At 54.6% G+C, this 27,913-nt stretch overlaps 11 protein-coding genes across 11 annotated transcripts; 3 read left to right on the top strand and 8 right to left on the bottom strand.

The window, feature by feature from the left end:
• Positions 1-212: 212 nt before the first annotated feature.
• Positions 213-1,664, top strand: J4E83_004822 (uncharacterized protein; the record flags this gene model as incomplete). The annotated part of the gene is made up of 1 exon (XM_049331747.1): positions 213-1,664. One exon carries the CDS (start codon positions 213-215, stop codon positions 1,662-1,664), a length of 1,452 nt encoding a protein of 483 aa, XP_049188842.1.
• A 550-nt stretch (positions 1,665-2,214) lies between these two features.
• Positions 2,215-3,282, bottom strand: J4E83_004821 (uncharacterized protein; the record flags this gene model as incomplete). The annotated part of the gene is made up of 1 exon (XM_049331746.1): positions 2,215-3,282. One exon carries the CDS (start codon positions 3,280-3,282, stop codon positions 2,215-2,217), a length of 1,068 nt encoding a protein of 355 aa, XP_049188841.1.
• Positions 3,283-4,130: 848 nt separating this feature from the next.
• On the bottom strand, positions 4,131-5,009 carry J4E83_004820 (uncharacterized protein; the record flags this gene model as incomplete). The annotated part of the gene is made up of 2 exons (XM_049331745.1): positions 4,131-4,470; positions 4,516-5,009. The coding sequence occupies 2 exons, from the start codon at positions 5,007-5,009 to the stop codon at positions 4,131-4,133; spliced, it is 834 nt and encodes a 277-aa protein (XP_049188840.1).
• A 1,216-nt stretch (positions 5,010-6,225) lies between these two features.
• J4E83_004819 (uncharacterized protein) lies at positions 6,226-7,149 on the bottom strand (the record flags this gene model as incomplete). The annotated part of the gene is made up of 4 exons (XM_049331744.1): positions 6,226-6,300; positions 6,346-6,507; positions 6,552-7,058; positions 7,132-7,149. The coding sequence occupies 4 exons, from the start codon at positions 7,147-7,149 to the stop codon at positions 6,226-6,228; spliced, it is 762 nt and encodes a 253-aa protein (XP_049188839.1).
• A 1,560-nt stretch (positions 7,150-8,709) lies between these two features.
• Positions 8,710-10,053, top strand: J4E83_004818 (uncharacterized protein; the record flags this gene model as incomplete). Its single annotated transcript, XM_049331743.1, has 3 exons — positions 8,710-8,784; positions 8,839-9,156; positions 9,409-10,053. The coding sequence occupies 3 exons, from the start codon at positions 8,710-8,712 to the stop codon at positions 10,051-10,053; spliced, it is 1,038 nt and encodes a 345-aa protein (XP_049188838.1).
• A 1,422-nt stretch (positions 10,054-11,475) lies between these two features.
• On the bottom strand, positions 11,476-12,466 carry J4E83_004817 (uncharacterized protein; the record flags this gene model as incomplete). Its single annotated transcript, XM_049331742.1, has 3 exons — positions 11,476-11,946; positions 11,997-12,287; positions 12,338-12,466. 3 exons carry the CDS (start codon positions 12,464-12,466, stop codon positions 11,476-11,478), a joined length of 891 nt encoding a protein of 296 aa, XP_049188837.1.
• A 1,044-nt stretch (positions 12,467-13,510) lies between these two features.
• On the top strand, positions 13,511-15,237 carry J4E83_004816 (uncharacterized protein; the record flags this gene model as incomplete). The annotated part of the gene is made up of 2 exons (XM_049331741.1): positions 13,511-14,542; positions 14,599-15,237. 2 exons carry the CDS (start codon positions 13,511-13,513, stop codon positions 15,235-15,237), a joined length of 1,671 nt encoding a protein of 556 aa, XP_049188836.1.
• A 175-nt stretch (positions 15,238-15,412) lies between these two features.
• On the bottom strand, positions 15,413-16,642 carry J4E83_004815 (uncharacterized protein; the record flags this gene model as incomplete). Its single annotated transcript, XM_049331740.1, has 4 exons — positions 15,413-15,547; positions 15,612-15,720; positions 15,771-16,490; positions 16,542-16,642. The coding sequence occupies 4 exons, from the start codon at positions 16,640-16,642 to the stop codon at positions 15,413-15,415; spliced, it is 1,065 nt and encodes a 354-aa protein (XP_049188835.1).
• An 887-nt stretch (positions 16,643-17,529) lies between these two features.
• Positions 17,530-20,010, bottom strand: J4E83_004814 (uncharacterized protein; the record flags this gene model as incomplete). The annotated part of the gene is made up of 3 exons (XM_049331739.1): positions 17,530-17,543; positions 17,599-18,030; positions 18,081-20,010. The coding sequence occupies 3 exons, from the start codon at positions 20,008-20,010 to the stop codon at positions 17,530-17,532; spliced, it is 2,376 nt and encodes a 791-aa protein (XP_049188834.1).
• A 1,903-nt stretch (positions 20,011-21,913) lies between these two features.
• Positions 21,914-24,536, bottom strand: J4E83_004813 (uncharacterized protein; the record flags this gene model as incomplete). The annotated part of the gene is made up of 3 exons (XM_049331738.1): positions 21,914-22,031; positions 22,082-22,237; positions 22,288-24,536. The coding sequence occupies 3 exons, from the start codon at positions 24,534-24,536 to the stop codon at positions 21,914-21,916; spliced, it is 2,523 nt and encodes an 840-aa protein (XP_049188833.1).
• A 684-nt stretch (positions 24,537-25,220) lies between these two features.
• On the bottom strand, positions 25,221-26,825 carry J4E83_004812 (uncharacterized protein; the record flags this gene model as incomplete). The annotated part of the gene is made up of 3 exons (XM_049331737.1): positions 25,221-25,859; positions 25,909-26,545; positions 26,596-26,825. 3 exons carry the CDS (start codon positions 26,823-26,825, stop codon positions 25,221-25,223), a joined length of 1,506 nt encoding a protein of 501 aa, XP_049188832.1.
• Between the last annotated feature and the right edge of the window lie 1,088 nt (positions 26,826-27,913).

Genomic DNA, 27,913 nt, shown 5'->3' with positions numbered 1-27,913 from the left:
CTCAGACTCACACCAAACACGGTCGTTGCCTGTCCACTCCTTTGAGCATTTCTGCTCGGTACATTCTCTTGTCGCTCTCTGACTACCACGTTCATTGTTCGACTGTCCAACGATTTCGCGCTCAGGTTAGCCGCATCTGCTTTTACTCATCGATACCCTACAAGCAAAGCGTAACGCACATCCTTAACCTGCAATCTACACCGAACATCGACATGTCTGCCTCTGTCAAGTTTACCGGCCTTTTGGCCCTCGCCTCCGCTGTTGCGGCTGTTCCCCACTACCAGCACGAAAAGTTCCACCACAGGGCTGCTTACCCTGTCAACGGATGGGGTAACTCAAACACCACTGCCATGGCTCAGGCTACCGGTACTGGTGCCTACCCTGGTGAACAAACTACCACCATCGACACCACTTCGACCTCGACCTACACTCAGTACGAGACCGTCTACCAGAAGCCTTCCGGTCTTGCTGGAGGCAACAAGCAGGTCGAGGCTGCCGATGCCTCCACTGGTGTCTGTGGCGCAACTGTCACTGTGACTGCTTCCGAGAAGGTCACTGTCACCGTCACTCCCGGAGGCGGTGCTGCTGTCCCCACCTCATCTGCCGCTGGTACTGGATACGGAGTCCCTTCTTCAGTCATGCCCGTCGCTGAGTCAAGCTCCACGGCCGCTGAGTACCCTGCCGCTCCTCCTGCTGACAAGCCCACTTCCTCCGCTGCTCAGAGCACCGTCGAGACTCCCGTAGCTGAGGCCACCACCTCTCCCGCTGCCGAGTACCCCGCCGCTCCTCCTGCTGCTTCGTCTTCCAAGGCTGAGTACCCTGCCGTTCCTGAGGCCCCCACCTCCAAGACTCCCGAGATCACCGCATCCGCTCCCCAGAAGCCCGTCGAGTCGGCCACCTCGGTCGCTTCTTCCGCTGCTCCTTCCCCCACTGCTGGCAACAGCTACAGCGGCGTCAAGCGCGGTCTCGCCTACAACGAGGCTCACCTCTGCACCACCTTCGGCAGCAAGTTCGGTTTCGGTTACAACTGGGGACAGGTTGAGAGCAACGACATCGGCACCTCCTTCGTCCCCATGATGCACGGTCCCAGCAAGTCTTCCGCCGACGAGTGGCTCGCCAACGTCGACACGGCCGTCAAGAAGGGTTCCACCGCCGTCATGGGATTCAACGAGTGCGACCACACCTCGCAGTGCAACCTAAGCCCCGAAGCCGCCTGCACCGCCTGGAAGGAATACATGAACCCCGTCAAGGCAGCCCACCCCGAGATCACCATTGTCGGACCCTCCGTTACCAACGGCCCTGCGCCCATGGGTCTCGACTGGCTCAGCCGCTTCAACGACTGCTGCCCCGACGCCAAGGTCGACGCAACCAACATCCACTTCTACGACATCTACGACGAGCAGACCATCGACCGCTTCCAAGCCCAGGTCGAAAAGGCCGCCGACATGGGTGGCAAGAAGGTCTGGATCACCGAGTTCGGTCTCAACCCCGGCAGCGCCTCCGAGGAGCAGGCCGCCAGCTTCCTCAAGGACGCCATGGCGTACCTCGACGGCTCCGACAAGGTCCAGGGTTACTCCTGGTTCATGGTCGGTGACGGTGAGAACCAGCTTAACTCTGGCACCGGCCTCTCGGCTGTTGGCAAGGTCTACGCTGGTGCCGCTTAAGCACCTAAGTTCCTCTCTCTGTTCTCTTTTTAGGACGGATGGGTTAGGCGTTTTTGTGTGTGGTTAAAAGACTTCTTCTCTGTTTGTTGTGTGTGTATATTTTTGGGTATATCCTTGGGATCAGGCTTTGTTCTCTGGGGAGCTTCATGGGCATAGAACGAACGTATGCGCACTCTGATGCAAAACGATCGCTTCAGCATATTGCTTTTTTGTTTAACTTCTAGTTACAGTTGTGTTTGAGGGGGTGTGGTGGATTGGTGTAGCGATATATGTGATGAATAGAAGATTGTTGATTTCAATTCTTGTCCCTTGCATTCTGTGACTTGCTGAAAGCTGACGCGGTGATGATGAGTCGGAGTGAAGCATTCACTGATGTAAGCCCCAATGATGCTGTTGCTATGTTGCTTCTTCTCTGTTCCACCCGACGAAGCACTGATGCATCAATCTTAATCTCACGTCTTGTTCTAATTACATAGAGATTATGCAGTCAGCTTGACACCGCCAAAGCGACGTACACATGTGGAGTCTTGCAAGGCCGACCATGTCCTTCCTAACACGCGTACCCCCTGGTATCAACCGCGACGATACTCCCAGGTACAACAACACTCCCATTGACAGGCATCGCCAAACCTCCAGCAGTGCTCACATATAGCACATCCCGATCCCTGTCTGTTCTCCCAAACGCTGCCGCGGTGTCCCCTGCGAACGTCACTGACCCTTTTGCACCTGCGACTACCTCCATCTTCTTCCCACCTGGACTCACAGCAATGACTGTGTTCTCATAGTTACTCACAGCCCACAACGTGCCATCCGGACCAAACGTGAAGTCATCTACAAAGTCGGCCACCGCAGTCAGATTGGCGTATAGTTCCACACCCCCCTTGGGGTTATGTGGTATGTACCCTCTTGAAGTGATGGGAACGCGGTATATGGCGATGAGATCCGAATTACTGAAGTACACAAACCCATTGCGTATCTTGATACCATTGGCACCAAATCCCACGGTAGCGTTGTGCAGTTCTGGGTAAGGCTTGAATTCTGGTCCATCGGCGATGATATCGCTTGTCCCAGTTTTGGTGTCAAGGCGGAAGAGGAGGCCATATTGAGAATCTACAATCATGACGATGGAGGGGTCGGAAAGCAGGGCAGCGGCGCCATTGAGTAGCTTCGCTTGAGGTACGTTGGCGATTTTGTGGACTGTGGGTATGGAGACGTCGGGCGAGGCGAAGGTGGCTTGCCATACGGACCAAGTGCCGGCGTAGCCAGTTGAGTTGGTTGTAGCGTTTCCAGCGATGATGGCGTAGGTGTCGGGGGCTGTTTCTGTGATTCCGAGGAGATCGGTGACGTTGGTGGCACGGAATTCGTAGATGGGTTCTAGGGTTGCGTTTCCTAGTGATGGGTTCTTGATGGTGTAGAGTATGGGGACTGGAGCTAGTTGGGTGACGAGTAGATCGCCATTTGGCCGGACGGCAATATTTTCCAGCCAGGTTGGAACGGTGGGAAGCTGAGCTACTGTTCTGGCTGGGAGAGGAAGGGCGGGACCAGAGAGAGGTGACGATAAAGTGCCGAGACCTAAGACGGCCAGAGATAGTAGGAAAGTCAGTCTTCTAGGGGACATTGCGCTTTGCTATAAAATTAAATGGTAGTCGTCTCTTGTGGTGTAGTTAGCGAGATACATGGGGCACTTTTGACTGCCATGTAGATATATGTCAAAGGGAACTGTTGGATGTATGGTCACGATGAGTATCTCGTATCTAGTTAGTGATAATTTTGATGCCTTTAGTGATAGGTATGTCAGCATGCTCTAACTGCGCGTAGTTCATGTCCCTCCACCTTCATAGATTGGCGTTGGTCTAACGACCTTACACATCGCCGTGAATAATTATTCAGCACATGACAGTGTGCGATTGGATCCGTCTCGTACAACAACTCCACTCGTGAACGCAGCCGACCGAGTGTCAACCTAGCGTTAACACTTTGGTAAATATCAGAGGTACGTTGGCCGTGCGTTGCCATTCGGAAAGATGCAGATAGGAGGTGTCATGAGGAAGGCGCGACTGAGAGCATCCTATGACAAAGCCTTGGAAGCGTGCTTTGTCATCCCACGTGTGCTGTACCAAACCAGCCGTCATGACGCCATGCAGATTCTCTGGTGACTTCCGATTTGGCAGTGTCTCGTTAGCCATCCATGGATATTTCTTGCGACTGCAGCTGCCTGTATCGACCAATCTTGAATTCCGAATTATAGAAATGTATCCAGTGGCAATTGCCTATCGATAACGCTCCTTCGACTGGACTGCTTGTGCCTAACGATAATGATTTCCACAAGTACCGGATGTCCAGTTATTCTGCGCATTCTCTTTAAACACCCATGGCAAGCACATGTTGCCTGCGCCAATCTTACACAAGGTATAAAAGTACAGTAACGCCGTCCATACGCCTGCGATGGAGGTTGCTAGCCCGCCCTTATTGATTCTCTTGCTTGGTTTGTTGTTGCTGTTGTGATTGCTGCATGCCTTGCTGCATCGCATTCTGCCCCCAATTTTGCTGCAGGCCTGCACTATTCGGTGGTTGTGACGCATTCGAGTTCATCCGTTGCGGCCCGGGCGACTGCTTCATTTGTGAGGTCTGCCCCTTCCATCCTGGGAATAGCTCCTGCAGTTTGGTATATAGCTTGACGAGCTCGGTGGGTGAGGCGGGTATCGACATGATGGCGGGCCCCGGTTGTATTTGCTGGCCAGGCTTTGGTACCTTCTCGGCATTCTGCGCGAGGTAGGCGAGGTTTGCCTGGAGGCGGCGCATGTAGCTGGGGTTGTTAGCTGACGTCGCGCAAGGGATGCGCAGCACTTACTCTACGTACTCCTTGGATGGCTGCGGTTTGTCGCCTTCGGGCTTCCCTTCTGGCGTGGGCCCGACTTGGCCTGCCTTGCCCTGCGTCTGGAGCTCGCAGACTTCTTTGATGAGGATGCTGTTGATGTCGAGGAGGGTTGCGACGCGGTCCGCATTACGCGCCGGGTTGGCGGGCGACACTGGCGACGGGGGCACCTGCTTCACGGGCGTCTGGACCTGGGGCGGCTCCGCCTTGACGGGCAGCTGGAGGTTCATGGGGGTCTGCTGGCCGTTGGTCTGCATGCTGCTGGGCGAGGGCTGGGGCTGCGGTGTCGCATAGGGTGCCTGGCCAGTGGTGCTGGCAGGGGAGGCCGTCTGGCGGTTCTGGGCAAACTGGTGGTGGGCAGGCGAGGGCATCGTCTGCGCATAGGGCGCGTTCGAGTAGGGGCTCGGGGACGACAGCTGGTGTTGCTGTTGTTGTTGCGCCTGCTGCTGCTGCTGTTGCGCCTGCTGCATGGCGGCTGCTCCATGGTGTCATGTCAGCCAGGCTGCGAGGAACGCGCCCACGGGCGGCGATAGGGCAGGACAAGAAACGCGCACGTCACTGGCTTACCTCGCTGCTGGAGATACGGGGCTCCTGGCTGAATGCCATTACTCCCCATGGCGCCACCCATGCCCGGGAACGACGGGGACTGCCCGTACTGCCCATGTGGGTTGGCTTGCTGCTGGAGCCGCGCCTGTGCATCGAATTGGGCGTGTTGCGGGGAATTGGCGAACTGGCCGCCATACGCATTAGGGTTATTGAAATCCATGTTCGGCACTCATTGGCCACGTCGCACAACTCGGTTTAGATTGATCGGTGGGTTGATCCGTTGATGGGAGAAAACGTGCGGTTCGTGATAAGCTTGGGTTTCGGCTCTAGAAGCTTTGCAACCCCAGCTCAGGCCAGCCGAGCGAGTCAAGTTGGCCGTCCTCGCCCTCTTTGTTCCCGCGCGACCACGTCCTCACGAGCGCACCCAGCATCGTCAGAGGAACTCCAGAATACATCAAATCCCGCATGGCGCCCTACTGGACCAGCGTGCAAGCATGTCCTAATGCAGTGCCTTAAGCAACCTCACACCTCCAGCATCCCTGTCACATGGGCCCACAAAAATGCTTGACATATCTCCCGAACATGGGACGAGACGCTTCCAGATCCGTCACCAGGTACCACGGCCTGCCATTAATACCGGGTCTGAGGCTCTTATCCGCCAACTAGATGAACCGCCGCCACCTGCATATGCCATGTGACTGACTCTTGGGAAGACTCGGCCATGTTGGCATCGAGGCATCTCGAGGCAGCACGCGCCCTCATCCTCCAGGACCGACGCACGCACTTGTTACCTATTTCTCTCATGCACTTCTGAAAACGCCACGTTGTATTCAAGTTGAGCTTGGCAATCGAGTGTAACTACATCATAGGCTCCCATGCTGCCACTTCTAAGCGAGCTCTAGCTCATCACGCGGTGTGTGGATGGGTTTCTTAACCGGGATCTAACCTCTCAACGCTCCTTCGGTGTGTGTGATACATCCATGTGGCTGCATGACGTCGGAATGTGGGCGCCGATGAGTATAGTCCTTGTCTCAATAGCAAAACGTGCTCAAGAGCTCCTTGGGATCTGCACCTCTCGGGCCGAAGTAAGATGCAGAAATACAGTAGTAATAAGCACTTCGTAAGGCGGTGTCTCCCTGATTATTCTCCAAAGACCTCCTCCTTCGTCGGTTTCTCTTTGCGGCGCAGTGCCACAAAGTACGCCTCTTTAGATTCCTGGAGCCAGTCAGCGTGGAATATCCATTGTGCGGAAAAACCTACAGCGCGAGAGGATTCCGGCTTCTCCCTGTACACCTTGGCGAAGAGACGCTTCAGCTTTGTCTCGAATGCCTTTTCCTCCGATCCTTTGTAGTACTTGCAGAGGAAGTGGCCGCCAGTCTTGAGCGTATCGAAAGCGAATGTCAGGGCGGCCATGCACAAGTCCTACGAAATTTAGTAAAATCAAGAGTGATCGGCGGACTACCCACCATGCTGCCGGCGTGGTCTCTGAAAGCATTTCCGCTGGTGTTCATCATCCTAAAATATGGGTCACTAAGGCTCTTCTTGTAGAAGCCGGCCGTTTGGTCCCAGGGTTCTGACATGTCGCTGAGCACCACGTCTACTGCTCTGCCCTGCTGCATATCCCTCTCCTTCAACGAGAGCCTAGTTGGAGCATCTTGTTCTCTGTCACTGGTCTCTGCTGGGCGCCCAATCGGCTCGAGTTCTGCGCCCTCCAGATGAGCATGTCGTTCGATGTCAATGTATCCTCGTTCCATGTCGTCCAGCTCTTCTTCGGTAAGTCCCTCGCTTGCTTTCGCAGAAACCTGTTTTCTGGGTCTGCCCAGGTCCGGATCTCGCACATAGGCTCGAACCTCGTCTTGGATTACAGGTGACAAGAAGTCGCCTTGTATGGTGGAGACGCCTCGCGGGGGTTGTGCGGGTATCAAGTCAATACCTATGACACGACCCTCTGGAGCAGTACGATCTGCAGCAACCTGGAGACATTAAGATGCTGTAGTTTGTGTAGATGGATCTGGCGAACCTGGGACCATGATCCTGGTGCAAAACCCTGGGGTCCTTTAGCATCGTGTTTTCAGTGAAGGCGACAAACATACAAGATCGACGACAGTCTGCCCGGGTTGGAAAAGCTTGTGCTTGGTGTTAAGCTGTGGCACGTTAGTCAGTGCGCAGTCACAGACCGAGGCGCAATTACTTCAAGCAGCTTGAATGCAGCGCGACTCTTCAAGCCTTGCACTTTGGCTTCTTTGGCGAAGAAGTCCCTGCCTTGGCGTGACTTCCATCTTGTTGAAGATGAGGATGCACGCCGATCTGAAAGCCTGTGACTGGATTGGTGAGAGTCACGAGTCGCGTGTCTCAAGGCAAAACACGCTGGCGCTACTGGATGATGGGAAGACTCCAGTAGCAAGCTATCTGTGAGCTGCCGAAATATACGACGTGACAGCATAGGGAAGGTGCAACTGTTGTGCGTCGCCTTCGCCTTCGCAGAACTTATATACTCTTATCGATAACGTACGTCAACGATTTCGACATGTCACCCCAAATCCACGTCCTTCACAAACACTCGTGATAGAAAGGACGATAGCTAGGAGAACTATATGTTGCAAGCGGCCTTGACATGACTTGAAGGACAATCACTGTGTTCGCGATAGCTCATCATCTCGGACTCGAGATGTGAGGTCATCTCCCGAGATATTATCGTCTTCAACCTCGGAACGCCGAATCGACCATTACGATGTGTCAACGTCCACGGCCGACGTTTGTACCCCGCTGTTCTCCAGAGTCTAGTGAGCACGCGATCTCAGTTGGGTGTGGGGTCGTGTGCTCATCGGTGCGTACGATTTGGACGCATTCGCAATATCTGGTGATGGAGAGCCCGGGCGGTACCATTCCGCATGTGACGACACCCATCCAAGACAGATACAGGCTATCAAGATCATGAGCAGCAGGGCTCTAAAACAGCATCCTATAGTGTTTCCAACAACGGCTGACGCAGAAGGAGTGACAGTGCGCAGCTGACTGCGTCGTCTAGTAAGGGGTGACTGAGGCGCAACGCCAGTTTGCGTGCATCTGCCCTGGTGTTCCCCTGACGTGTTGCCATGATGCGCGTCGAATCATGGCGGCTCGCAGTCAGCCCCGTCAAGGGGCTGATGCCGGAGGGAGACGACAGGTGTCAACCAGAGCCAAGTATCAGATCGCGAGTACCCGGGCCGTCAGCGAGGACCGTGGTTGTTATAAGCATGGCTGATGGCATTCGTCGATTCGTGGCGCTAGACTAAAATTCGCTCCTTCCTCCCGCGGTATCCTCAAATCTCCGCTACCAGAGACGATCCAAACACGACAACCCTACCGAGGAGCGACGCCCATGACACACGCGCGACTATACACACAAACACTCACCTGAAAGCTGCCTTGCATGGAAGATCGAATTCACCGCTCATCGACAAGTCCTGCTCACCTCGTACGGCCGGAAATCTGTCTTCACCTCCGCAACACCATTTTCCGATGACCTCGACACTACGTCGCGCGACCTTTTCTTTCCGTCGATAGAACTTGTCCCCGCTCGGACAACAATATCCTGCTTTTTAGAGCAACAGCGCCGCGTTTAGAGCAGCGCCAAACAGCGTCATGTCGAAACCATCCGAGAAGCCGCAATCGCAACCGCCCGCCATCATGAGCGACGAACCGGGCAAGGGCATAAAAGTGAGTCAAGATGCAGATCCTAGTCGCAGAATGTCAATTGACCCCTCATCGCAGCCCCTCGGTACTCCCGACATCACAAGCCTGCAGCGCGTCCGCCAGGTCTTTGCGCAGCCTGTCCTGGCATCCTTCGTTGCCGGCGGCGTAGCTGGCGCGGTTTCACGAACCGTCGTATCGCCCCTCGAACGCCTCAAGATTCTATTCCAAGTCCAGAGCGTTGGTCGTGAGGAATACAAGATGTCCGTACCCAAGGCTCTGGCTAAGATGTGGAGGGAAGAGGGATGGAGAGGCTTCATGGCCGGAAACGGTACCAACTGCATACGGATTGTACCATACTCGGCCGTACAGTTCAGCGCATACAACGTCTACAAGCGGGTACGTCTATCTCTCTTTTATTCAGCGTGTTCTTGATTTCAGCGAGCGACTTGCTTTTCAAACCTTGGGGTGGATGGGACAAGGTAAGGGCGGACGAAAGAGAGAGGGCGGTAAGTGGGGAAGGATTCGAAGCTTCGCCGATGGAAAGCTCAAAGTGAGCCGGGAGGAGATATACAAGGACACGGAGGTTTCTTTGGCAAAGATGACGACGGCCATGGTATGTCCCACAGTTTCACAGCTAACTTGCCTTAGTTCTTCGAGAGCGAACCAGGTGCCCCTCTCGATGCCTACCAGCGACTACTCTGTGGTGGCCTTGCTGGTATCACCTCCGTCACGTTCACCTACCCACTCGATATCGTCCGAACACGCCTATCCATCCAGTCCGCATCGTTCTCCGATCTCAAGAAGGAGGCTGGCCAGAAGCTACCGGGCATGTGGGCGCTGCTTGTAACTATGTACAAGACCGAGGGCGGTTTCCCGGCGCTATACCGTGGCATCCTTCCCACAGTGGCTGGTGTCGCACCGTATGTTGGCCTTAACTTTATGGTGTACGAGATCGCCCGTACCAAGTTTACACGCGAGGGTCAGAAAGACCCGGGTGCCATCGGCAAATTAGGAGCTGGTGCCGTATCCGGTGCTGTTGCGCAGACCATCACCTACCCATTCGATGTTCTGCGGCGGAGATTCCAGATCAACACTATGAGCGGTATGGGATACCAGTACGCAGGAATCGGCGACGCCATCAAGCAGATCATCAAGACAGAAGGCTTCCGGGGTCTGTACAAGGGTATCGTGCCCAACCTTCTCAAGGTCGCGCCTAGCATGGCTAGCAGTTGGCTCAGCTTCGAGATGACACGAGACCTGCTCATGGGCAAGGGGAACTCGGGCTTCTTGTAGGACAGACAGTCCCACCTTCACCATGGTCGAAACGAACTACGGCAGAAGAAATCGACGAGACACTTCACATTACGAGCGCTCTTCCGACGGGAAGAAAGATACACGAAACCGTTCACCGACAGCAGGTGGCATTGTATAACGTCAACGAAAGCGATTGATACAAAATACGAGCATTGCATTTGGGAAGGGTCACCACGGCCTGGGGGTCTGATTTGGGAACGATCTCCCATGGATAACAGCGAAGGCGTTTGACTGGGTTTTAGTCCTTGCAAGTTGCACAGCATTCACATGCAACTTTTCCCTTTTTCCTCTTTCTCTAGAGCCGAAAAAGAACGAGCGGTCATGCATCATACATAGAAGCATATTTCGAGTCTGCTAAGCGGACATGATTTGGCATGGCTTGTACAATATAGACAGTTTCATGGTGGACCTGGGAAACTGGGGTTAATGAGACTGCTTTACATCAATACTGGTCCGTGATGTATAGAGCAACGAGTGTTCCGCCACGTCCAGCACGTCATTTTCTATCCTCATCCCCCATGCATGAGTAGAACAGAGGCACATGTCGTCACTGACCCCCTCCCTTCCACCGCACAACTAATCACCCCCTTTCAAAGCCCATCATCCAAGCGCTTCACCACAAGGTCTGTCACGGTCAGGACATGTACTGTGCCTCGTCAGTACCGCTCTACACTATCCCTTCAAATTGGAATGGAGATACTTACATGCCCCTGCACCCATGACAGAAGCAATAAGAGTGTTCACACTGCTCGTCGCGGCAGTAGTCCCAGCTCTTCTTTCCTTTCTAATATCGACCTTTGTGTTAGTACTCTTCGTGTACGGGAGAGGAGGGTATCGGGGTGCGTACGTTGTGACATGTGTTGAGCTTGTCAATGCATATGTGACACCGTTTTTTGGCGGTTGTGGTGACCTCTGTTGGTGTTGAGACTTGGTCTGTGGTGATGATGGAGTGGGAGGGGAGGGTCGATAGTGTTGTAGGGGAAATCTGGTTGAGGGTTGTAGTCGCGGTGACTAGGACGAGGAGGCAGGCTAGTATAGCGGCGGGTTGGATGGAGAAGTGCATGATGTTGGTTTTGGTGATTGCTGGATTTCTGTTGAAGTCGTGGAGTGATGGATTGACTGAAGGACATCCGGGGGTCGAAGCAGGATATGGAAATAGATCAATAGTATTCTACGTGTCTGGTAGTCGTCGTACAAACTGAGCAATGAGTCACTGGCCTAGAAGTGTTTGGTGCCTGGATGTGAATTGCGCGTTGAAGTGATTAGGAAGGTGTCACATGTAAAACCCGCACACGTAAATAGTTGAACTAGTGCGACATTTGAGATGGTCTACAGGGAGATCAACCCCAAGACCTTTACTCCGAATGCAAGGGAAAATGTTACAGTATTTACAAAGACCCTCTATAGCTCGCCGTCCTTCCGCAGGGTCTCGTTACCCCAGGGCTCGCTTGTCAAGCAAGTCAATCCAGCAGCCGGCTCGCAGCTCTTCCTTCCGCTCAATGGTCCTGGTGATGGCAGCTTGAGGCCGCCAGCCGCGTATTGGCGTCCCTGCTCGTTGGCAAGAGCCTCACCGGCGCCCGCCTCTACGTTCAGCGATCCCTTGCCCGATGCCAGACCCTTGCCTCCAGGCTGCGCACCAGTAGATTGTTCGGCGGCCTTGAGGGCCTTGAGCAGGTTGACTGTCGAGTCGTATGTAAGGTCCTCGTAGTAGTCGTCGTTGATCTGGACCATGGGCGCGTTCGCACATGCACCAAGGCATTCGACCTCGGAGAATGTGAAGAGGCCATCTGCGGTGGTCTCGCCGTGGTGTACGCCCAATACGTCTTCGCAAGCCTTCATAACGGAGTCACTGTCGCAAAGCATGCATGGGGTCTTTATTCTGTCAGCTGCTGCCTTCGATGCCAAACATGGTGTCTACTCACGGTTGTGCAGACCTGGACGTGGAACTTGCCCACGGGGTCCCGGTTGTACATGGTGTAGAAAGTCGCAACCTCGTATACACGCATTGGTGGCATCTCCAGTATCCGCGCAACCTCGTTCATGACGCTGATGCTGCAGAATCCGTGCTGGCGTTGTCCGAGGTCGAGAAGCGGCATTACGGCAGCCTTCTTGTATTGGGAGGGGTATCGAGAGACGATCTCTTGGATGAGTTCCTCATTTTGTGGTGTGAATTTGAAGGGAATTTTCAGGTTGTTTTGAGGCGTGTCGCGGTGCTACAGGCGTATTAGCTCGGCTTCCAGCGCAAGATGAATGAAATACATACAACGTTGAGCGAGCCGCTCTCGTTCCATGACGGTCGCGAAACGCTGAAAGCCCGCCATTGAGCCCTCTGGAACTGTCGCGAGGCCCGTGGGGCAATCCTGCATGCGAGGGGGACGAGTCTTGAGGCCATGGTGGGTTGTGCTGCGGGCTGGAGGCGATGGCGTCGATTGAAGATGTCAACGATGAAGCTCATCCGAAGCGCCAAGTAAATGTGCAGGGGTCATTGCAATCAGCCGCCTCTGATTGGCCGCGCCCAACATCTCCACTCCGTTGTACCTTCGACGCTTCCTCACTCCTTCTCCGCATAGTTCAGGTCATCCCAAGCATCGCTTCGTGTTGCGTGATCGATGGCATTACCTGATCGCCGTTCTCCCGTAGCTACATGGATCCACGACTTCGCTGCTTGAAACACATTACCGCCTTTGCTGCAGCGAGCCATGCCCAGTACAGTCGAGGCCGCCACGTAGCTATCCCCACCGACACCGTCCTCGTGCGTTTCGTCGCTGCTGCGCGCTGCGGAAGCTTCATTTTTCTCTGGCATCCGCGGCAGTCTAGCCTGCGGATTCCTTTGTTGGCAACGTCCCGTATTAGTTTCTGCGCAAAAAATGGCTCGGTACAGAGCCGCATCGATGCTCGTGGAATGCGCCTACGGCGGTCAACCACGTCTGATGGAACTGTGGGTCTGCTAACACACACGCTGGGGGCACCTCGCGACATTGCATCCTTAGGAGTAGCAGTCGGTAGACTGAGAGACGCATAGGATTCTTCCCTCTGTGCCGCCGTAGGTGGAAAGATACCCTAGCCATCGTGTCTGGCCAATCGGCCGCTGTTCGCCTCATTGACGGCGCTCTGCGCGGACGCAGGCTGGCTTGCCGTTTGATGAGTTGTACTAATGTTTGCACTGTCAATTCGGTATCTTCACAGGCTTACAACACCGGCCGCTTCTTCCAGCCATGTTTCAGAGTCATATGATGCCACTACGTGTACGTGTACATCACTTATGCAGCACTTCACTAGTACAAGGGGGCGGTCAACATCTGCGCCATATAAGTATCAATTGCTGCTATCATAGCATTTCCTGATCTCCTTCAACATCCCTTTGCTCTAACCCCACTATTACGCTGCCGACCTACACTCGCATTCGTCTCGTGGCTCACCCACATTTTCGCCCAGGATGTGCAAGTACACAATCACGATACTCGAATGCGGCCACAAGCAGGATGATCATGTCGTCACTCTCAACTGCCCCTACTACGATAGGACCAGAGTACCCTGTGACCGTGACAATTCGAGGACAAAAGATCGCTGCACCGTAAAAACCAGAGACCAAAACGGGATTTGCAACAGATGTCTCCGCGACAACGAAGAAGCCGCCATGCGCCGTGACTTGGAAAAAGAAAGAGAACACAAACGCCGAGAAAACGAAGAGGCCGCAGAAGCATTCCGACGTGGGCAGGAAGAACTTAAAGAGAAGAACCGCCGGGAGGCGGAAGAAAGACGACGGGCTCAGCAAAAAGCCGACGAAGAAGCCAGGGACAGAGCCCGCCGGGAAGCGGACAGAAAGCAGCGAGCTGATGAAGAGGCCAGGGAGAGAAGTCGCAGGGAAGCCGAAGAAAGACGCCGAGCGGATCAGAGGGCCGAAGAAGAAGCTACGGAGAAACGCCGCCGGGAAGATGAACAACGACGTCGGGCGAAAGAAAGAGCCGACGAAGAAGCTATGGAGAAGCGCCGCCGGGAAGTGGAGCAAAGGCGACGGGACGAGGAGGAAGCTAGGGAGAGAGACCTCAGGGAGGCGGAAGAAAGGCGGCGGCAGGCCAAGAAAGAAGCCGATGAAGAAGCCATTGCAAGAAGACTTAGGGACCAAGAGAGAGAGCTGGCTGAAAAGGAACAGGAAATGGAAAGAAAACGCCGAGAGCATGAGAAGAAGATGGCAGAGCATGATAAGAAGATGGCAGAGGACATTGAGCGACGCCGGCGGGAGCATGAGAAGAGATTGGCAGAAGAGGAAGCACAAGCAAAGGAGATCGAAAGGCAGAGAAAGGCGGAGCTCGACCGATTGGCCAAAGAACAACGGGATCTGGATTTGATGATTCAAAAGTCCAGAGAAGAAGCAGACCGGAAGAAGAGAGAAAAGGAGGAAGAGGAGCAGCGAGCCTTGAGGGAGAATGAAAAATGGGAGCAGGAGAAGAAGTACCGAGAGGAACTAGTAAGTCCAAGTCCTATATCATCTCAACATCAGTTACTAACCTCACCCTTCTACAGCTCCGATCAAGGACCGCCGCACCACCATCACCACCCGCCACGCCACCTGCGCCCCCAGCTCCCGCCCCCAAACCCGCCGTCAACAAATCAGCACCCCGCCCCCCTCCAGCGCCCAAGCCCGCACCAAAAGAAATCAACTACTCTCTCCCCGCTGTTGGCGACCAAACGTATGGTCACATGATGCTAGGCAACCGTCGTGCCCCCATGCACCCCTCGCAAGAGATCCCCGGAACGCCATCAACCTCAGGCATCCCCATGTCACCCACGAGCCCGGCACCATTCGCACGTCTCGGTGGCGCCATCGCAGCGTCTGACGTCCCTGTTGTAAGGGAGGTTAGGGGCCAGATCCCGCCTGTGAAACCGGCTGCTATGGACTCGAGGGCGGGATTGAGGAGGACGAGCGAAACGAGGAGGCCGCCGCCGCCCGTGCCGCAGCGCAAGCCATCATCAGGCATGGAGGGCATGGATCCTGTGTTGAAGGCAAAGTTGGAGAAGAGGAGGGCTTGGGAACCAGAAGAGGAGGAGAAGAAGGATGTTTCGCCGCCGAGGTCTCCTGGGCAAGAGCCTACGGCACGGAGGCTGAGTCCGTCTGAGTTTGACACGAAACGTAAGACGGGCTGGAAGAAGGATGAGGCTTGAGCTTTTCTTGTTTTGCATTGGAGGTGTTGAGGGCGCAGTGAGCATATGAGGTCATTCCTTTTGTGGTATCTATCCTATGTAGTATCTCACAATCCACCACAATGTTCTTTCCATCATGGAAGAAGGCTTCTCATGTTATCCCTGGCTAGATTCTGTACTAGTACATGTTCCCGTATCAGGCATCGTTGTCTATCCGGATGTAGTACTCCCGCTTCAGAAAGTTTGCAACATGATCTACCTCGTTGTACTTGACCTTGGAGGGATCCTTGATGTTCTGGCGCCTCTGACCACATTCATCAAGACTCTGGCACTGAATTTAGTTAGCAGTGAGCTCTTTCATGCACACAAAACTGTGCAGTGCGTCTTCAACTTACCATGTCGGGATCACGCTTAGCATACTCAAAGAATGCATCGACCTTCTTAATGTAGTCCGGGGTTTCGAGGTTGTTGGTTGACAGTATACGCAATGAGTCGCATGCATATCTGACATCGTTAGCATGCCCGTCTTCAAGCGATCGTGAAACCAAACTCACGCCGTGACATTTCCTGCGATCTCCTCCTCTTCCACAACGTCCATCACAAGCTTAGCAGAGACGATTCGGTCAGCATGATCGAGCTGATCGTCATCGTTGTCAGTGGAAAGAGCCGACTGGTAGTTCATCACGCGAATTTGGTTGGCTCGGCGATCGCGAAGAATGGTCGCAATGATGTCCTTGAGATCGTCGATCGTGTACGTGGCCTTGCCGTCGGTAGTGGTAATCTCCGATATGTCTGCGCTGTACAACTTCTTGAGCGACTCCTCGCTGTACGCCTTATACCCTTCCCCGAAGTATGTACTGTCCGGGAGACGAAGGTAGAGGATCTGTGCGTTCGATAGGCCGAGGAGAGAAGAAGAGACGATAGTGTGCTTGCCGATCTGGACTGTGGTCTCATTGGCAACTGTGGTATACTGGTTAGTCTCGTTGTGCAGTATGAGGGTCTCTTGTGGCGCCTTACGTGGCGCTTCCTCGCTCGAAGAAGAGATCGACTGCGTGCCATCCGGCCTAACGGAAGCCACGTCGGACATGAACTTGTAGGCATCTTCGAGACCGCGCTCCAACTCCTGCACCCGAGTATTGTTGGCTGCTTCGCCACCGCTATCTGCTGTGAAGACGACCGTAGTGACGCATTTGAAAACATAGAGGTCGTGGTAGAGATCAGGGTTCTGGAAGAGGAGGCCATCGACTGTATGGCCGGTGAAGTAGATGGAGCCACTGTGCGCATTAGCTTTAGTGGTCTCGCAGAAGACTAATTTCCCAACTTACCCAGTGCACGGAAAGGGCGAATCCGCAGTAGCAGAAAGTGCTGCTGTTGCGAGAACCGTCAGCAGCGCGGCATAGACTGAGAAGCAGCGTGGCGCAATCATGTTGTTGAGAATTGAGCGAAACAGGTGCGAATGCATGTGAGGGATTGATGCGGCAGCGGGGGAAGGTGTAGTTAAAGAAAGGAGAAGGTGACGGTGATGGTGAAGTTTATCGATATGCCAAGCTGGGACGTCTACAGAAGGAGCAGCCGCGGCGACCCTGAGTAACCACCTAGGTAGGAAGGCGCGTCCCATAGCTACTTCACCTCTGTTTTCGTACTCTTCCAAGACAGGAAGTCACGATAGAACACAGGCAGTCGAGGCAGTCTTGCAAACATTAAAAACATAACATTCATAATAGAGTGTACGAAGGAAAAAGTATTACGCATAATTACAGGAATACGACTCAATGCAGTGATATCGTAACTTCGTTCTCATGACCCAACCCATCTCGAAACGCCCAAACACAGTAAAAAAGCTCCAAGAAACATGTATTAAGTGCCTCTGTGAAACGAAAAGATATAACTCAAAAGAAAGAGAGAATCAACAAAGCAGGAGACGCTATCGAAAGATGTTTTGCAGAATACTCTCCAACTTCTCCGCCAGTGGGTCCTCAGGCTGCTGCCGCCCCTTCTCGTCGAAGCGGGGTGGAAGTTCAATGGTAGCATCAGAGGTATCTGACCCGGGGCTTTCAGAGCGGTGACGCCTTTTCCGGGCCCTGCCAGACTCTCTTGTAGCATCCGATCGTTCGTCATCCCTGCGTCGCCTGTGTCGCTTGTGACCGTGATCGTGATCATCTCGATGTCTGTGTTGCCTTTCGGAATCGGAATCGGATGAAGACTCCCGTGATCGTGAGGCCGATCGGGAGGGTATCTCTCGTTCTTGTGGGATCGGGTCGAAATGGACGCTCTTGTCTTCTTCCGGTGACGGACTCGGGCTAGGTGGGTCGTCTACGGGCCCTGGTCTGGTATCAGCGAATTGTTCAGATTCATGGGCAGGCAGCGGCCTCCACCCACCACGTGAAGACGCAAAGTTATGGTGCTCTTTACCGCCATCAGGGACTGGAGCACTCACATTGTCACCCCCACGTCGTGGCTGGCCGTAATAGGGTTCGTGTTGTTGCTGGTGCTGGGGTGCATATGGGTTGCCGAGATGCAAGTCGTCGTGTGGTGGGTTGACGAAATGTGAGGGATGGTTTGGCTCGTATGCGCTCTGGGGAGGCGGAGGGAAGTCTGCTGGGTTATACGGAGGATAAGGATTGTTGGTGTTGGGATTGAAGTTGAGGTTGGGGTTGGGGTCTACTGGAGCACTAGGGGGAGGGGGAAAGTAGTTCGTCTCAGGGAAGTACCGAGAGTCGTTAGGATGAGCAGTGGAGGCAGTGGACACAGTGGTGGGAGTGGGACTATCGTAGGGGCTGTAGGTGCCTGTGGAGTAGGCTGAATCCTCCTCGCCTGGTGATGTTGAGTATGCTAATTGCGGTGTGGGCGTGGGGTGGACTCACGTCGTCGTTCGGCTTCCTTTTCGGCCTTCTTACGGTCGCGCCGCTTCGCTGCTTCATGGGCAGCCAGACCAGCTACACCGGCAACCGCCGCCGTCTCCGCGACCTTTCGTGATCGACTCTTGCTGCGGCTCCGGCTCCGGCTTCCACGTCGACCACCAGAGGAAGAAGAGCTTCCTCGCCGTCTACGGTGCGCGCGGCTGCGGTCCCGGCTTCGACTGCGACTACTGGCACGATCGGTGTACACCGGATCATCGCCGTACTCTACTAAAACAGGTTCACTCACTGTACTTCCACGTCTGCTGCGGTTGCGTCCGGTAAGGCGGGAGAGGACTGACCTGGACCTTGAGCGCGACCTCGACTTGGACCGCGATGCCGCCCTAGCCTCCTTCTTAGCCTTGCGTTTCTCATAAAGTCCAGTGACAGCTGCGCCGGCAACGCCAGCGGCAGCGATTGGTACACCCTGTCGGATCCGGCTAGGTGAGCGCTTGCCCTTGCGCTTTCGAGACTTGCTACGGCTGCGTGCCGCAAGACCGGCTACAGCAGCAGAGGCGAGGCCAACTTGCGCTGCTCTGTTGTTGCGATGCTCAGGGTCTAGGTGTTTGCTCGTGCTACGAGACCTACCCCTGTCATCAGCCACTGAGGCGGACCTGGATCTTCTTCGGCTCTTCCTAGAACGCGATCTGCCTCCATGACGTGACCTGCTTCGGTGCCGATCTTCTATGACCGTAACCGTCTCCTCTTTGACCACCTTGTTCTTGTTCCTCTGCCCGGCAGCGTAGGCGAGAGCCCCAACACCGGCAAGTGCGGCAAGCGTGCCCAGCTCCTTCACCCTCGACTTGCTGCGGTGGCGAGATTTGGCACGGCGGCTGCCTCTGCCACGATCAGAAGAAACAGACCGGGATCTGTCACGGTTGTTAAATCTATCGAGAGCCACAGCACTCACGGCACCAAGCGTGCCGTAGCCAAGGGCATTTCCTATGTTGCCTCCAGCGGCTTCACCCTTTCTCTTGCGGTGATGCCTGATGATTTGTCCTGCAGCAACTCCTGCAAGAGCGCCTGCAGCAACATCACGCTTGGTGCGGGTCTCGCTTCCACCCCAGGTATCCTTCTCCTTGTGGATATAAATGTCGTCGTCGCTGTAGTAGTTCTTATCTCCCCACCGGTGGTCGTATTCACGCTCGTCGGCGTATCGCTCATCGTAGCGACCGCCGCGATCGATCTCCTTCACTCTGCGCTCGTAGTAGTAATCTTCCTCGTGGCGCTGCGGACGAGCAACCTGTCTGTCTTCTTCAGTACGTTCAACAAGCTCATAGGATGGCTCTTGGACGCGCTCGCGGATGATGATGGGCTGAGGGGCTTCCTCCCGGATAATAATAGGCTGCATCTGCATCTGCATGGGTGGCATCTGCTGGGGCTGGGGGGCCTCATTGCGGATGTAGATGGACTGGGGCTGGGGTGGTGGGGGTTGGGGCAGCGGCTCGGGGCGGAAATACTCAGTAGACCTCGAGTACTTCTCCAACTCATAGGGCTGCTCCCGTGGAAAGATCTCGCGCTCGCGGTCGTAGTCCCGGGAGATGCGGATCTCGGTGCGCGCTGGTGAGGGGGAGCGCTCGTATTCGCGCTGGATGCGATACTCGGAACGAACGGGCGAAACTTCGCGCTCACGCTCGGCGTAGTGGTAGTGTCTCACTTCTCGTTGGGGAGCGGGCGCTTCATGGCGCTCGATATGATAGTCCTTGACGGAGCGACGGTCGTCGAAGTCGTCGCGCCCACGGTGGACCATGCGCATCTCGGTCTCGTACGTGTCTTCCTCGAGGCTGTGGTCGGGCACCTTGTAGCGCCGCACCGTGGTGTAGCCAGTGGCACCGGTGCGCGTGGACGTGGTGTCCCACTCGCGGTCGCGCTCGCTCCTCTTGTAGATGACCGACATGGTGCGGCGTGGAGTCGTGGAAAGAGAAGTGGAGGGGCAAGTTGCAGTGGCTCGGAAGTGCGCGCAATGCAATGCAGGAGGGGAGCAGAGGATAGGGGATGTTTGTAGACTCTGGCGGCGGGTGCTCGCCTACGTAGCCAGTCGTGGTGACTCGCTGCTAGGCGTGACTGTGAACGGCTGAGCGAGGGCGGGTACTCGCAGGCGTCGATCGCGAGCGGGCGGGGCTGGGTGATTGGCGAGAGTGTTGATCAACACGCTCACTATCGTTGGGGATGCGCAATACTGGCGGACTGCGACAGCAAACGAGGTGGGGTAATAAGAGGGTGAACGCGAGTAGGGCAGACGACGTCAAGTGTCAGGAATAGCGGACCCCGTCAGAAGACTTGATTCTGGCCTGCCCAGAAGGCAAGAGGTACCCTGAGGCCGATGACGTCAAACCAATCGCACCACCTCAACCGACCGCACGCTGGACCATGTGTTTCAACACCGCGTCTCCAGTGACTAAATACATACGGGCGCCGTCGGGCAGTGCCTGTCTGCGCGGACTCTGTCTGCCTTACCTAGGTACCCTCTTCGCAGCCAGATGGGCACACCGCGCCGTCGCAGCCCTACATCGAGCCACGACGGGAGCGCGCGCATCGCACATTATGCGAACCATTACCTGCAAGCTGTCACATTCGCTAGAAGTTTCTTTTTGTGGGCACCAAGAACTCACCGGACATTGCGCCATCACCTATGCGCATAGCCCCGCATGCGGTGAGCGCTCGAGCATGTGGACGGTGCTTCTGCGGCTGACAACGACTCACGCCGCTGACTGCCCCTTCCCCATCGCTGCCGGCTGCCTGGTGACTCCATCAACGGGACAGCGGCATCGAAGATAGGACTTGGGCCCAACCTGGCACCAAGCTGCAAGACAAGAACCTTCCTGCGTCACCGCACGCAAAGCCCAAAAGTGAAGCAACCCAATACTCCCAGGGTCACCCTGCCCACCTCGCATAGAACGCCTCGCAAGAAGCATGTTCTTAACGCGATCGACAGAAAAGCACGTCGATGAGACCGTTGAAGAGTTTTTCCACGACCGTGAACTCGCCGGAACCTTTGCATCGTGGCGGAGCAGCACCTGCCCAACGTACTGAACACATCGCGGGCATGCATACTACAAGCCAGACCCTCGCTGCAAGGGAGCGCACTGTGTCTGACCTACTTCGATCGATCGAGGCGTGCATCAGAGTACCGTGAAGATCGGGATAGTATCCAACAGGCTGCACCATGTAGACGTCCAAAGCACTGCCTTAAGAACCCCAGTGCACACCCTCACCACCATGTGCATCCTGCCCACGACCCGCGCCGTGAGACTCTGTCTCTTAGTCCAGTAGATCTGTCCTCCCCTAGTGACTACATCACTGCCGAAACAAGCCACATTCTTGCTATTGGACATGTCTCAGCTTCTCAACGACTCACCACCTGGAGTGACTGTATGAAACGAAGCCACCTCCCGGTAGATACCCACTTTTCTCTCTCGCTCACCGGAGACGCATAGCTGCCGGTAAACACGGCTGGGCGATAACACTCACTGTACGTGGCCTCCCGTCTGTGTTTCAAAGAGGGGCGACACTGGGGGCCAGATGACTGCGCGGACATCGGTATCACTGTGAGGAAATAACATACGAAAGCGGGTCAGCAGAGCACACTGACGGTTGGAAATCAAACAACTGTCATTAATTAGTCGAACGACAAGCCTGACTCCGATATGTAGTAGTGGTACAAAAGCAAACGTGTGTACTGTCTTGGTCCAACTCAAACCAGGGACGACTCAACGCGAGCGAAACCCGACCACCAACGCCACGCGATACAATGTGTTCTCTCAACCAAATGGCAGTCTATGCTTTTCTCTTGAACGTGATCAAACGATGCCGTACACCCTCTTCGCAATGAAGTAGCACATAAGGCCGAAGGTGATGAGGCCTCCAGTAATGCACCAGAACCAGTTGAGGTTCTCGATGTCTTGGCCAGGGACAAGACTGAGTTTGGTTAGCTTATCGTTCGCTCAGGGTCAGAAGTCTTGACTCACCAGTTCATACCCCAGATACCCGTCACAACGTTCATTGGCAGGACGATCGTTCCGAGCACAGTAAGCTTGCCAAGAATATCAGACGTCTTCTCTTGACGTTCATTCATCCTGATGTTGATCTGGGCAAGATAGTTGCTATGAGCACGAGACAGGAGACTGAAGAGCTGATTAGTTCGTGGTCTATAGTAGTGCCGGGATCAACTTACTTCTCGTAATGACTCAGGTTACCTGTCATAGTGACGATGTGATCCTGGATATCTCCAAGATACATGCCAATCTCATTGCGAGGTGCAATGTCCCACTGCTCGTTGCATCGCTTCGCGAAACCCTTGATGACATCGGCCTTGTTGCCCAACAAGCGGTAGAGGCTCATAACCTTCTTTCTGCATTCACCCACACGTCGCAACATGTCTCGGCCGGTTTCTTGCTGTGACTTGATCTCGGGAGGCTCTTTGTAGTGCGGGTTATTGTAGCTGTAGGATTTCTCCTTCTCTGCTTCCTGCTCTTCTTCGCTTGAATGAAGTCGCAGAATAGCCTCGTCGATATCATCAACCTCTTCTTCGATCTTCTGGATCATAGGCGCGTACGCATCCGTGACATCGTCAATGATGGCATAAGAGATCCAGTCAGGTGACAGGACAAGGTAGTCAGAAAGTTGGCGAATACGGCGGCGGACGTTGGCAGGATGTGGTGTCATAGAAAAGTGGAAGCTTATTACGCCTTCTCTGAACACAACAACATACAGGTTGACGGGCTCCAGGTAGTCCTCGCTGTTCTCATCTTGCTCAAAGGTACGGTAGTTGATGAAGTAGTAGTGCTTGAACAGCTCGACCTTTTCGCGTTGCTCTTGCATGAGAATATCTTCCGAGGTCAATGGATGTATGCCAAACGTCTTAGAAATGACCTTCATCTCAGTCTCCGTGGGGGACATGACATCCAACCACCAGGCAGGCCGTGGGCCAAACCGCTTCGGCTTTTCGCCATTGGGCTTGTCGGGTTTTCCTGCATCCGTTGGACGCGGGGTTGTTGAGCGCGTCTGTTCTCCAGAAGAGTACTTGCCCTCGGCCTTCGAAGTCGAACGCGTTGTTGTGCGTGAGGAGTAGCCGCCGTTGGGGCCAGCATGCAGCATGTCATCTTCTGTGTCGGAAGAATCGCTGTCGTCGTCCAGGATCGGTGGATCAGGAACGAAGAGATTTCTGAAGCTCTGCCCAGGTTGCAAGAGTTCGCTGATGCTCTGGCTGTGAATGGTGTTGTCGAACGTCTCGTTGAAGTACGTGAAGCGATAGGGAGCGTCGCTGTCTTCGCGATGCCAGACGCGTCGTTTCGGACGGAGGCGTCCTTCAACCATGAGCGGTTCGCTAACCTTGCGCATGCGCATGCCTTCAATAGTCCGTTGTTCCTTCTCCTCGTGCGCCCAAGCTTGTAGAACGCCGAGATCGGGCCAGCGGCGGCGTCTTCGGCGAGTGGTAGGCTCACCGGTTGTGGGGGCGTTCATGTAATCTTCGTGTCCCATCTCAGACATGTCCTCGTGGGGGAAGCAGACATCTTCAAGCGCAGAACCGGTCATGCGGCGCGTGAAGTCGCCCGGAGTAGGTGGAGTGCCTGAATGGGCGTCCTCATCGATGTTGATGAGTGCATCTCGAGATGCACTGTTAGACCTTCCTGGGTCGGACAGGTGGTCCAAGTCTGTCGGAAGCATGACATCGTCTAGACCGCTGCTAGCCTCGAAAGCTGGGCTCGTAGGTACGGATGGGGGGTTGTTTACGTCGTAGTCGTCGAGGTTGGTTGTAGAGTGGTGGTGTTGGGTGAACAGATCCGGCCTGTGTTCAGGCATGGGCATATGCTTGAAGCTCTTTGCGGAGTTCTTGCTTCCTCGGCGAGGCTTGCCGTTGTTGGAGCCATAGCTAGTGGATGTCCTGATGTCGCGTTGAGAAGAAGCCATGAGTGGCGTTCTATCATCCGCATCGTCTTCGCCATCACTGTAGTTCTCCTCGGGAGTGTGCGAAAGGCGTGAGCGGCCGTAGGAATTTGCGGCTTGAAGCCGCTGGGGCGTGCTGACGCTGGGCTGACTTGCCCTCGGCTGGTACATGGACGTTACAGGCACACTGGGACGACGCGTCCGGATGGTAGGCTGCTCGCGGTGGTCCAGCAGAGCCTCGCTCTCGAGGCTTGTGTTGCTGAGGTTGCTGTGGGTGCGGTAGAAGCCGTTGCTCCCTCGCGACTGCCCATGGCTAGCGACATTGGCCAGACTCGGGCGCTCCTCCATCATGGAGTCGCCTTGCGCGAGATCGGCTCCAGCTGCAAAACTCTGTCTCCTGTTTTTGCGCTTCTTACCACCGCGATGCGTCTTCTTTTTCTTGGGTGGAGCGGCTGCAGTTGCCGCATACGAAGGGCCGCTGGAGGTGGCAGCAGTGCCGGCGTCGAGGCCAGCAGGGCCAGACGGATTTGAGGCCATTACGGGAAGGCGCGTGGATCAAGATAACAATTGCAGTGTTAATGCTGTGTGACGGGGGTGTGCAGCAATGATGGGCCACTGATAAGTAGACACGCAGGAGAGTGGGTGAAAAAGCGCGTCGGAAGTGCTGAGTGTGGATTTGCTGCGAATCTGGTCCTGAATCTACCAGTGACGTTACTCGGTGTCCGTGCCCTGGAAGTGTGGGCCCGCCCGGGGGGTCTAGCCTCTCCAGCTTTGCAGTTCGCATGTGTGAACCATCCGGTGGATCTCGCGCACACTGCTGCCAGCAACCCCATCTCTGTCGCCATCTCCGCGATAATGCCCTGCAGTCTGCATGTCAGTGCGACGACTGGTTTGTACACGTTGGTGGCTGTTCTGAGCAACGGCTGTCGCGTGGTCAATTGCCGATTCGGGAACATGGCAATCCTGCATGCGCCATTGCTTCGCCCTAGCACTTGATTTGGCGCTATTACGCTTGTTTTCACTACCCCGACCTCTAATGGTAATTCCGTGCGTCACTAGTCATCAATAGATTAGAAAGAGCAAGGGACACTTTTCGATGAAGCCGATCAAACAATTCCATACCTGGGTATCTCTCTGGCCTCAGCACACCCCGCGTCAAGCTGCATATCGAGTGGCACTGCAGTGCGATAACAGCTTGGTTTGTTATTGGTAGCTCTACACCTACAAAACGTAGCGGAACCTCGGGCCATAGTTTTCGCCTAGTTCCCTCTTGCTTCCACCGGTTTCCCTTTGCTGCGCCAATGTCCCGTACTTGCGATCCAACTTCTTGTTCTCCCAAGCGAGAATTGTCCTCAGCAAGAGAGAAAGCAAGCAGAACAGAAACATGAACCCAGCACATACAGACTGGCCCTTGACGTACAATGGCCCTTCTGATGTGGGATACAATCGGGTCCCCAGCAGAGGTCCGCATTGACCGATCAAGTTCAGGATGACTATTCCTGTACCCCTCCGAGTATCGCTGCCTTGATTGTTCGTGACCCAAGGCAGTACGTTGCCTATAGCCGGGAAAATACCAGCAGCAGCCAAAAAGACTCCGAAATATCTCGCTCCTACGCTCTTCGTGGTTGCCAGGATGACATAGCCAATCCCTCCAATGGCCGTGAGGATAGCGATCATGATACCTCGCTGCTGCGTCCGATCTGCGATGTAGCATGTGGCGATTACTGTGAGGAAGGACAAGAAGAATGGCGGTGCTGTGAGGCCCTGCGCATTAACCTTCGAGAACCCCATTTCGTTGAGGATCGTGGGAAGGAACACCGGCAATGAGGAGAATGCAACGTTCCCGGAGAAGTACATGAGCTGTTATTCAGGTCAGTCAAGTATCGCGACATCGCGTTGTCAGACTTACACCGAGTATCCAGCCTTTTAGATCCATCAGTCCCTCCAACATCTCTTTCCAGTTGATAGCTCCAATTCTTGTTCCAGCGCCAGCCTGTGCCACACCACGAGCTCTCGCAACCGCCTTTTCCTCTTCATTCAGAAACTTCGCTTTTTCCGGACTGTCTGGTAGGAAAAAGAATGCAACCGCAGCCATGACGACTGTAGGCAAGCCTTCTACCAAGAACAATACGCGCCATTTCGCCATTCCAGGATTACCGCTCGTAATTCCATACGCTAGAGCACCTGCAAAGGTGTTGGCTAGCGGTGCAGCCGATAGGAACAACCCACATCTAAGCCCAAGTTCATGCCTCAGGTAGAAGAATGAAAGCAGAAATGGCACGCCTGGCCCATATGCTATCTCTGCAGCTCCCATGAGGAACCGCAGTGCCATCATCCCTCCCCATGAAGTTGTCGCAGCTTGTACGGTCGAAACGAGGCCCCAGACGAAAACGCAGCCCGCGGCCCAAATATGCGGTGGAACGACTTTCCACATGATTGCGAGGAATCCGAAGACGATGTACGAGATGTAGAATATGGTAAGTAGCCACTGGTACTGCGAACTACTCAGGTCGAGATCTTCTTCCATGCCGGCGATTCGCGCGTTGCTGATGCCACATTAGCCATGCTTTGTCCATTATAAAGATGTTCTTCGTACCCAATATTTGACCGGTCGAGGAATGCCAGCAGATACAGTGCCGATAGCAAAGGCACGATATGGGTGTCCAATTTCCGTCGCACGCGCTTCTCGATCACCGGGTCAATATCGTCTTCCACCCGTGCAGCTGGCCCGGCTTCTGCATCGCCATCTCCATCTTTCATCATCTCAACCTTCTTCTCCTCATTCTGGTCCACGCTTTCGGGGTCTTTCGAAGTAAAAAAACGCATCTTCGTCTGCGCACAGTCTCAAAATTATGTGAAAGTAAAGCAAGAACGGCAGCGCGCGGGAGCGCAGCAGGGGAGGCGAGCATATTAAGCACTCCAAGACTCATGCCGAAGCTTAACCAAATGCCGAGATCGGTACGACTCCACCCCGAAGCTTCATGATAGGCGGTCTGATGCGCTGTGTTGGGGATAAAGTGTGATGAGGTGGGGCTGGGCGGGGAGATCGACATTGGGGGATGTACATCGTGGACGGAACGGAATTAGGCCCGCACACCGCAGACCGGCCGAAATTCTCAACGAAGTAGAGTTCAGACTGCTACCTTCACCCTTGTGCCCGTCTTTGAGGCTGAACAGTATGGTGGGTGACAGCGTCATAACGCTGTCACCCCACACAAGAAAGAACTGAACGGGTGCTTTGCACGATACATCAAGGCAGCAAGAGAAAGATGATGAGCCACTCACAATTTCCGCAATACCAACGACAGAAACGATGCCTGAACTATCCCATCAGACGAAGGCGAAAGCGATGATGGATAAAACTCGTCGGGTATTGCCTCCATGGCTTAGAAGAACAAAATTCGCAATGCGATATCATCCAAACCAATATCACCAGTACCAAGACCCCATTCTCATACTTGTTTCCAAAATACACATCGAATGCCATTCCAAAGGGAACCAAATACTTACTACGATACCAAAGTCTACATGTCCACTCCTAGCCCACACGCAGTTCCTTACCCGTCCAACTCTTCTGCGCCTTCTCGTCTCGATAAACTTCCCGAGCTCGCGTCGTGCTAGAGAGCTGTCTCAAGTAAGCATAGTCTCTGTACTGTTTGTAGCACAGTAGTGGATACACAGGACAAAGTACGTGAATAGTATCTCACTGGGCATATCGCATCCCCAGATCAGTCAACCATCTTGCAAGTATACTCGAAACAATACACAGCCATCAGCACAGTGAACCGGGTGAGGCAGCTAACAAACCCCAATTCGTATATCCATCCAAATAAAATCCCAACACACCCTACCATATTCTTACACCCCAAACCTCCACACCTCAACGCCATACCAACCCCATTCCAAGCCAACCC

Source organism: Alternaria metachromatica (assembly GCF_023757995.1).
Source record: "Alternaria metachromatica strain BMP 0045 chromosome Unknown scaffold_9, whole genome shotgun sequence".
Classification (NCBI taxonomy): Eukaryota; Fungi; Ascomycota; class Dothideomycetes; order Pleosporales; family Pleosporaceae; genus Alternaria; species Alternaria metachromatica.
This window is presented reverse-complemented; position numbering and strand designations above follow the sequence as displayed.